Below are 10,093 nucleotides of genomic sequence, written 5' to 3'. Positions count from 1 at the left end.
GTCTACAAAAGTATCTTTTAAAAGAGTTTGAGATGAAGGACCTTGGACAATATTTTCTCGGAATTGAAGTTGCAAGGTCAAAGAATGGGATTTCTTTATCCCAGCGTAAGTATGTACTTGACTTGTTAGCTGAAACCGAAATGCTTAACTGCAAGCCTGTTGAGACACTAATTGAGATGAATCACAACCTTGCCATCTATCCAAATCAAGTTCCAACTGATAAACGAAGGTACCAACGTCTAGTAGGGAGACTTATTTATCTTTCTCATACTAGACCTGATATTGCTTATGCTGTGAGTGTGGTTAGTCAATTTATGCATAGTCCCAGTGAAGAGCATATGGATGCAGTGTATCGTATTCTGAAGTATCTTTAGATGACAGCTGGAAAAGGCTTGTTGTTTGAAAAGATGGCACCTGGAAAAGGCTTGTTGTTGGAGAGGAAAGATCCCATATCAGAAAAGGGATAAATAAAATACAACTTATAAGTGGATAGATCACACTTAATTGTACCGAGGCGTTTTGTGATTAAAACCCAACACCTTAAAAGTGGTTAAGTTGGGACATTATCGGTACAATGGTGATCCACGGGTCTTGTTTGTCCATGTTCTAGTTGGTATTAGAGCGGGTCCCTCTTCAATTATGTCTCCTAGCGTAACCGGAGAAAGTCTCCCAGCATAATGAGCCCAGATTTGGGTTCATCGAATTGCCATCGGAAAAATTCCGATTGACCCATACCATACTAAGTGCTTGTAGTGGGCCTTGGACCGAACCATTATCGATTTCCGATGTGGGAATTGGACTGAATGAATTCCACGTGCAGACCTAAAAAACTTTGGTTGCACGTGAGGGGGAGTGTTGGAGAGGAAAGATCTCACATCAGAAAATGGATAAATTAAATACAACTTATAAGTGGATGGCCACACTTAATTGTACTGAGACATTTTGTGATTAAAACTCAACACCTTAAAGGTGGTTAAGTTGGGACAGTATTGGTACAATAGTGATCCACGGGCCACGCTTATCCCTGTTCTTGTCTCTGAACCTATGAATTGTTGATTATGGGATTTTTTTTTTTTAGATTAGTAAATAACTTGGGAGGTGTTGAGAAATTGGAGAGCACGAAGGCTCTAGGAGTATAAGGTTGGAGTTTGATTTTATGACGTGTGTGCAGGTGTTTTTAGGAAGGGTTATCCATTTTCAAGGGAGATTATGCCAAATTTTCGGTAGCATCTCCTTTGAAGGTGGTCCCTGCTGAGTTTATTTCGGATTTCAGGATGAATTCTGGGGTGGGTCCTAACAACATGAGAGGCAATGTTTTCATAATTGACATGAATACCAATACTACTCTAACATGAGAAGCTAGTACAGAAACCTTGTCAACCATTGTCTATATTAATGTACGTCTTTAATCTGTGTTATATTACAAATCGGTTCTTTGCTCCTCTTTTTTTCTTTTTCTTTTTAGTCTGTGTTCTTCTGCGTCTTTGGGGTTCTATCGTTTTTTTCCTTGTTATCGAGCAAATTGGATTTTGTTTTCTAGATTCTAAATTTTGAATTTTCCTTCTTTTATTTTAATTTGATTTGTTATGAAATTTTATAATGCCACGTCACATGCCACATCAATTAGTTATATATTGACATCATATTTAGAATTGATATAGACCGCTGAATATTTTAATATCTAATGGCCAATAAATAGTGTCAAAATTTGTGTCAAATTTGATGTCTCTTGAACCGGAAACTTCTGATTTATAGAAAGACAATAATTTTTTATTTCTATTAAGAGAAATTTTATTCACACACCGCTTTGAAATTAAAATGTGGTGCTCCTCATTTCGCTCACTTTTAGGTCACATTTTCACATCTCCACCGTTCAGTGTCTAGAACATAGTATGTAGATCATTCCTGCAACGTTTCATCCAATTTGGAGATCATTTGGGTACCAAATTAGATTAAATGAATCAAATGAACAAAATTTGTCTAAATGGAACCGTCCGCGTAAATCACAATTACGGAAGCTCAAACTATCTTCAAATTGGATGAAACTTTGCAGGAATGATCTACAGACTATGTTCTAGACACTGAACGGTGGAGATATGAAAATGTGACCTAAAAGTGAGCGACATGAGGAGCACTACACTTTAATCTCAAAGTTTCCGCTCTAGAATGGAACTCTGTGTGTGTGTGTGTGTGTAGGATTTTTCTCAGCTGCGGACGTCCGAACCAATGGTTTTGGTGCGGATTTCCATTTTTGCACCATTTTTCGATCGAATTTCCTCATCTCCACCGTCTAGTATCTAGATAATATTGTGTATATCATCTCTGCAAAATTTCAGCCAATTTGGTAATCGTTAAGGCCCTCAAACTCGAAAAACAAATGGACGGACTGAATTCTGTCCGGTTCATGTTTATACCAGAAAAACCCAATTTTGAGGGCCTTAACGATCACCAAATTGGCTGAAATTTTGCAGAGATGATCTACATAATATTATCTAGATACTAGACGGTGGAGTTGAGGAAATTCGATCGAAAGTGGTGCGAAAATGGAAATCCGCACCAAAACCATTGGTGTAGACGTCCGCAGCTGAGAAGGGCTGTATATATATATAGGGATTCAGAAGCGGACGTCCGTCCCGCCCTTAAAGTGCGGACATCGCCGATTTCTCCACCTTTAGGTGTCAACGACGAGGCTGCGCTTGCCGGATGAACACCAGAGGCATCCCAGCCGGCGTTACCATGAAGAAGAAGATCAGGATTGAAGGTCTGGGCGCGCAAAAACCTCACCCAAAACTTCAAGATCAATCAAGGTTGGCTGCAAATTTTTAGCCGGTGAGTCCGCCGGCGAGAAGAAGCTCCGTATCAAGGTCTATTGTCCGTCCGGCAAGAAGAAACTGCGTGATGACGCCTGAAGGTGGAAAATCGGCAAGGTTCGCACTTTAAGGGCGATGCGGACGTCTGCCTCTGTAAAATTTGGTGATCGTTAAGTCATCTAAATGTTTGATTTATTTTTAATGATCTTGAACGGTGTAGGTTTGACATAAGTGTTAAAGTTTTTGTTTTAATTTCAGTCAACCAAGCCCATTAATTAACAGATATAATGGAGTGGGCGTATCCCTAAAAGTGACAAAAAAATTTCTCCCTCGTTGGATAGGTATATATATAAGTCTACTCTGGATTGAGACAAAATTGTTTATAATTGAATGTCATAGATAACTCATCAGATTTTTCTATACATTATATAAATTGTAAATGTTGAAGTGGTGGGCAAATCACTCTTCACGCTAGGTCGTCATGAAGTATTCAAGTTTGAACACAACTAGCTAGTCCTTTTGATATAAAATAACAATCTCTTGAAATGTTCTGAATGTTCATGCATTTTGTTATTGTATTTTTGTAAACCCCCAAGCTGAACTAGCTGATTTAGAAATGAGTTGAGTATTTCGTGAATAAGTTGTGTATTGTCAATGAGAATAGTTTAGGAAGTTTTGGGATGTGTTTCTAGTAAAATTTTAAAAACAACAAAGCTAGTAGGTGGTGTATAAGTATGAGATCCGTATCTAGTATTTAAGGATTTGTTAATAAAATTTATCTTCAATGAAATTTAATCGGACGAAAATAACTTATCCAGTTAATCGAACCTAAATTCACAGTACACACACTAATGTTGTCGTTTCTTTTCTACCCTAAACTCTTATCCATTTCAGTCGTTCTCCTTCTCTGTTCTTCTTTTCCTCCATTGCGACCCGGTTTTGTTCTTTCTTCCTTTTTTTGTTCTGGTTCTTCTTTCCCTCGCACACAATTCAAAACTATGAAAATGGCCCGTCATCCTTCAAAATCATGGTCTTTGCACTTTTGCCATTATTTTCAGTCAGAGTAATTGTAGAACATTTTCATATCAGGAAACAGAGAATATGATGGAATCGACCTGTAACGAAATCTCGATTCCATGAGAAACATGGCAAAAAGGGAAAGAAAAGAAAAGACAGGTGTCATGTGGGTCATTTAATGCCTAGGTAGGTGAGGCCAAAACACGAGGAGGATTTTGATGTGAAGATACATACATACAATGCAACGTTTGCGGAGGCCGAGTGGGTTGCTGATTCAATTCAAGGCATCAAGACTTATGAGGAGGAATAATGGAGCAGTTTCGGGGGCTTTCTCTTCAACCAATAATAAGGTTTCCTCTTAGCTTCTTCCATATGTGATTGAATGCATGTTTAGTACTACTTAGTTGCTTTGATCATGTCCAGCTGGCATTAGGAAAGATTCCCGAGTTTGTCAAGATAGTAGAAGTCGGTCCCAGGGATGGGCTGCAGAACGAGAAGCAGGTTATTCCTACTCATGTTAAGATTAAGTTGATAGAAATGCTGGTTTCGTCCGGACTCACTGTTGTCGAGGCTACAAGTTTTGTCTCACCCAAATGGATTCCACAGGTATACATTCAATTTACATTGTAGCCAAAGTTTGTAGTTACTTGAGGCTAGAATGTGTTGGAAATTGTGTCGCAATATATCCTGTATAATCTGGGAAGGTTTTTATTTAACTAACAATATGTAATTTTACTGCGGTGTACTAGTTGTATAGAACATTGTGCATACTTGCTTATGAGGGCTTTATATAGATTATGAAGGTATGAAAGGGTTTGTAATGATGTTGTCAGCTTTGGCGCAAGAAAGGGTTTACTAGAGTTATAGAAGAATTTAAAGGTGTCAATATGAGCCAGTTAACCCGCCAGACAATATTGTATATTAATTCAACTTGTATGGTAAGAGCTAAGCCATGACAAAGGAGAAGAAATGGTGATATGCTGAGAATGTAAATTGTGTGTATGTATAATACAGACACAACATTACATTAGTTGTCTAATACGTTTCCATGTCTTTGAGTCGGTTTATTACTTTATATTTACTAAATTAGCCCTGGCTTGAATCTCTATTCATGCTTATTGTAACTGATATTCATATTAGAAAATCAAGATACAAGATTCATTCCTTTATAAGCTCATTGTTGAACGGAATTCTAGTTTCTAGATATTCTAAATAGAAGCAGTTTTCTTTGCATGTGGTTTATGGCATCTAGTTGATTTCTGTAAGTTAGCTTCTATAAGTTTTCAACTTTGTTTTCTTTCTCTCTGGTTTTACTTTCTTACATAGTTATACTTGCTCCCTGAAATAATACAAATCTCACTGCTCAAAGAAAGTTTTGAGTATCTGTTTTGTGTAGATTAAAGTCTGAGTTACTTGATATCTTCTGCTTCTTTGTGAATCTCAACTTTTTTTTTTCTTCGCTCTTCTTTTGTAATTTCTTGTCTCTGTGCCCTTGTAACCAATATAAGCTTCATCTATATATAGGGAAAAAAAAGTTTGTTGGTGTTTTTGAATTAAGTTTCTTCACTGGATATCTCTTTCACAATTCGGTATAATACTTTATGATTGCTGCATTTATAACATGTATGGTATCTTTCTGATCTTTAAGTTTCAGCTGGCAGATGCAAAGGATGTAATGAAAGCGATTCGGAATATGGGAGGTGTTAGATTTCCTGTTTTAACTCCTAATCTCAAAGTAAGCATTTTCTAGTGAAAGAATCTCAAATGGATGTGAGGACTTAACTCTTATTTTGTGAAGCTTCTTGTAGGGTTTCGAGGCCGCTGTTGCTGCTGGTGCAAAGGAAGTTGCCATCTTTGCCTCAGCTTCTGAGTCTTTCTCAAAATCAAATATAAATTGTAGTATTGAAGACAGTCTCAGACGTTACCGTGATGTTGCTATTGCTGCAAGAAAGCTTTGTATTCCTGTTCGAGGGTATATCTCTTCTGACATCTTTGGTTGTTTTGGACACTATGTGGTTTCTCTTATCATCAATCATTTCAAATTATACTTAGTTTTTCTTAAATCCCTCTCCACCCTCTGACTTGTCCCTTTTTTCTTTTTCTTTTTTTTTTTTCACCTGTTTAGGGACTATTGAAAATTTTATTGTCTGCCTGTTTTTTGTTGAAAAAGAAAATAATCGGACCACTTGTTAGCACATTTGTTATTTTTCCCCAGTGATTGACTTTTAACTCTAATCCCATCAACGATCAATTAGACCGTTCAGTTTCTTTTTTTATTTTTTTTATTTTATATATATATATATATATTTTTTTTTCTGCAGCAATGACATTGTTTGAGATTGCTTACAAACTTTTTTCGTGTATTTTTCTTTCTACTCCCACCATGTCTAAAATTTTCCTAAAAAAGAAATCCTTGAGAAGTTTTACTTCTTATAGGTCTTTTTCTTTGTTTGTATTGTTTGAGATATTTAACTTGTTGACATCATGTACTCTTACAAATGTCTGAGTGTGAGATGCTATTCATCTGAGATGGTTAATGCATATGAAGCAGGGGTAACATGATATTATTTCCAACTGATGGAACCATTTAATGATCTTGTTAGATATATATCGCGTGTTGTGGGGTGTCCAATACAAGGAGCCGTACCCCCTTCTCAAGTAGCATATGTGGCCAAAGAACTTTTAGATATGGGTTGCTTTGACATTTCTCTTGGCGATACAATTGGTGTTGGTACTCCGGGTAAATGTTCTTTTCGGTTCAACTATTTTTTGTATTGAATTTATTCTAAAGCCTTGTATGCTCATGATCCGTGTTAACTGGTTTTCAGACAGTTATTGGTTGCATCAGGAAGTACAAGATGCTGTTTGTATTCTAGGACCGACTCTTCCGCCCTTTATAATCTGAAAATAATTCTTCTACTTCCTTCCAACTGTATAACTACACATCTTACATTCCTCTAACACGTTGGATAGACCTATTAGCTATAGCACTTTTAGGGATTTTTATTTCGATTTTGAGAATAAGGTCTAGAATCTTGTGCTTTAGCCTGTTTCCGACTTTTGAACGTTTTAGACAATATCTTGAGGCAGTTTTAGAGGTGAGAGTTTGTCATCCTGTGAGTTTAGGCCTCTGTTGGAGTTGTTTTCCACTGCTTCAAGATACGGTGATTGCAAGAACCTATTAGTTCTTTACTGGTAATCTACTTTTATTTTAGTGATCATTGTCCTTTCCTGTGGGTGTGGCCCAGATTGGTGTAAACCAGGCAAATCCATATTCTTTCGCGGTTGCATTCGTACCCGGCACATATGTTATCTTAACCTATGATTGGGCAGTGCCAGAGCATAGGAGTAAGACGTGTCCCCTTATTGTTACAAAAAAAAAAAAAAGTGCAACAATGGGGAGACAAACATCCCAAGATCATTCCGTTTGTACTCTACTGCACGTCGTTAGGTGCTATGCTCCACAATCCATGCCAAAAGTTTTAACGTTAGGACCCTAGCAGTTCTGGATCTTCTTACAAGGCTGAAGAGAAAGAAATTTCCACTAATGACCCAGAAATAAATCTGGAATTGATGGAAAGATGGACAGATGTTAGGGGAAGGAGTACAGTGAGTGGCAGTGTAGGGGAAGGGAGATGATACAGGATGTGGATGGGAGCTGCGAGGGCTGTGGAAGGGAAGGAGAGGAAGAGAAAGAGAGACTGTACATCTACGGCTCTACCTAATATCTGACAGTTGTGTTTCTTTGTTTTCAATACAAATGGTTCCTCTTACTGAAAAAAGAATAAATTAGTTCAGTGATATGTGAGGTTGCATTTTGACAAGGCTAAACCATTTTACTCTGCCTTTTATACCTGTTTGGTCCTCCATAGCCAATCCTTACAATTGATCGAGCATTGAAATTTAGCTTCACTACAGCACTATGTACCATAAGCATCACATCTTTGTTCTATCGAAATACTGTGGAAGCTTATTTGAAAATGCATAACTGTCTACTCTCGCTTTCTTTCGTAGTCGGTTCCTGATGCACAATCTTGTCTAATGACTTGGGGAAAGTTACTATTCTGTAGTTATTGCTTAGTCGGTTGTAGGAAAATTTCCATGTAGTCTGGCATGCTGCGTAGCCGTATTGTGCATTGACTGTCTTCTAAGATGCGGGACTGTCGTAACCTAATATGTGATATATTTTATTGGAACATTATTAAACATCTGTCTATTTGGTTGAACTCTGCAGATGATGGATAGTTTTATCATTTCTCATGTTTGTTAAGCTGTTTTATTTTTTTTTCCTTTTCAGGTACCATTGTTCCAATGCTTGAAGAGGTGATTGATGTAGTCCCCACTGAAAAGCTTGCTGTCCATTTCCATGACACTTATGGCCAAGCTCTTTCAAATATACTAGTATCTCTTCAGGTAACCATGATCTGCGTCTTGATTTTAGCATGGAATCTCTTACCCTATGCAAGTAAATGGTAACTTTTGACATGAATCAGACCATCACAATTAACCTACTGTGAGTTTTTTTTCCTTCACGATATCACTGAAATAATGTTTACTTCGTAATGTGACAACCATATTAGACAGAAACAGCATTCTGTTAAGTAAGGTTTTGAGCCTATGAGTAATTGCGTTCATTTCAACTAAGAAACATTTAAAGAGGGTCATAAAAATGGCCAAATGAGCCTAACTTGTTAATATAGGAAACTGAAAAGGTCATTGATGGGCTTAAATATTATGAAGTCATGTCATTTTGAATCAAAAAGCACATAAAGCTGCTTGTGAATCCCCTGCGAAGAGAGAAATCAAAGATCCTCTCAAATGTAATTTGAGTTTATAAGTTTCAAAGTTCTATCGGTGGGCTTGTATACACTCCACTACCTTATGCTTATAGTATGTTTTGTACAAACTCAGGTCCAAAACAATCTGATGGTTCCATTAGAGGTTCACGTTCATTATTATTAAGCAATATCGTGACGGATTTTTACAAATTAATAATTTTCAATTGTAATTGGGATGGCTGAGTATTCACTGATTGAAGTTGGACATTAATGAATTGACCATCTGATGGATGATGCGGAAGACCTTATTGATTGTTTTAAAAACAGTTTATGAGCCACAGAATACCTGGTAGATTATTAATGGAAGAATGTCTTGATGGATTGCAATCTAGTATACCATTAATGTTTTTCTTTGCCATCAAATTCTTTCTATGAATACACAGAGCCAAAGCTATCATGTTTCTGAGTTTCTTACTGTTAAAAATGTGCCAACTTGCTATGTTTCTTTGTCCTAATCTTGGCTAAATTCATAATATGAGTGGGTTCTCTTAGTCTCCTAATTGAGCAAACTTAGAATAGGTTATGTTGTATGATTCAAATAAAATTTTTGCCTAGCTGATTGCAGTTTGCAACGTCATCCCCTGCATTTCAGGTTTTTGTTTGCCTGAATGTCTTTTCTGTTTTCAAGGTGTCATTGTGTTCTGTTTTTAGTTTCTTCTCCTGTTTTTTTTTGAAATGTAATGCATGACATGACAGTAAGAATGACAAGTGTTGAACTTAAATTTCAGGTTATTTTTCCTAAGACGGTAGAATGAAATGACAATTTGTTTTTTCATGTTGGCAGATGGGCATCAGCACAGTGGATTCATCAGTCTCTGGTCTTGGGGGTTGTCCATATGCTAAAGGTGCTTCTGGTAATGTTGCCACCGAGGATGTTGTGTACATGCTTAATGGACTTGGAGTGAAGACCAACGTCGATCTTCAGAAGCTCATGTTGGCTGGGGACTTTATCTGCAAACACTTGGGGCGCTCATCTTGTTCAAAGACAGCCATTGCCTTGAATAAAGTTCATAGTTCATGTCTTTAAGCTATAATAATGTTTCCATAATATCTATGGTAGCTCTCTCTATTCGGTTAGTGAAATTTTATGCAAGGATGAGTAGAGCTCCAAAATCTGTTGCAAAAGACTAGTTAATTGGTCGGCCAAGTAACTCGGGTGGATCTTTACCAAACTCAACCTTTCTTTTCTCTCTAAAAATTTTCTCCGCCTTCTCTCTTCCAAACCGACCTGTCTGGGTTTCTTCCTCTCTTCCTCTCCCATGCCCGATCTAGATCGCCGATCTGGATTTATGGCTTGGGAGTTGGGGGAGAGATAAAACTCCAATTTTCCCTCTTCTTGAGGGTTGTTTGTATGCTTTTCGGCTGTCTTTTCTTTACTCTTCCCGCCGTTTCGGGCTGCGCCTCTTGGAGCCCGTCTTGGGCCTCGTT

General features: G+C 37.5%; 1 protein-coding gene across 1 annotated transcript; it reads left to right on the top strand.

The window, feature by feature from the left end:
• Positions 1 to 3,673: 3,673 nt before the first annotated feature.
• Positions 3,674 to 9,692, top strand: LOC101308719 (hydroxymethylglutaryl-CoA lyase, mitochondrial-like). The gene is made up of 7 exons (XM_004289538.1): positions 3,674 to 4,177; positions 4,266 to 4,433; positions 5,482 to 5,562; positions 5,636 to 5,799; positions 6,431 to 6,567; positions 8,125 to 8,240; positions 9,450 to 9,692. The coding sequence occupies exons 1-7, from the start codon at positions 4,067 to 4,069 to the stop codon at positions 9,690 to 9,692; spliced, it is 1,020 nt and encodes a 339-aa protein (XP_004289586.1). The 5' UTR covers positions 3,674 to 4,066.
• Positions 9,693 to 10,093: the final 401 nt, after the last annotated feature.

The sequence above is a fragment of the Fragaria vesca genome, linkage group LG1 (assembly GCF_000184155.1).
Source record: "Fragaria vesca subsp. vesca linkage group LG1, FraVesHawaii_1.0, whole genome shotgun sequence".
NCBI lineage: Eukaryota > Viridiplantae > Streptophyta > Magnoliopsida > Rosales > Rosaceae > Fragaria > Fragaria vesca.
This window is presented reverse-complemented; position numbering and strand designations above follow the sequence as displayed.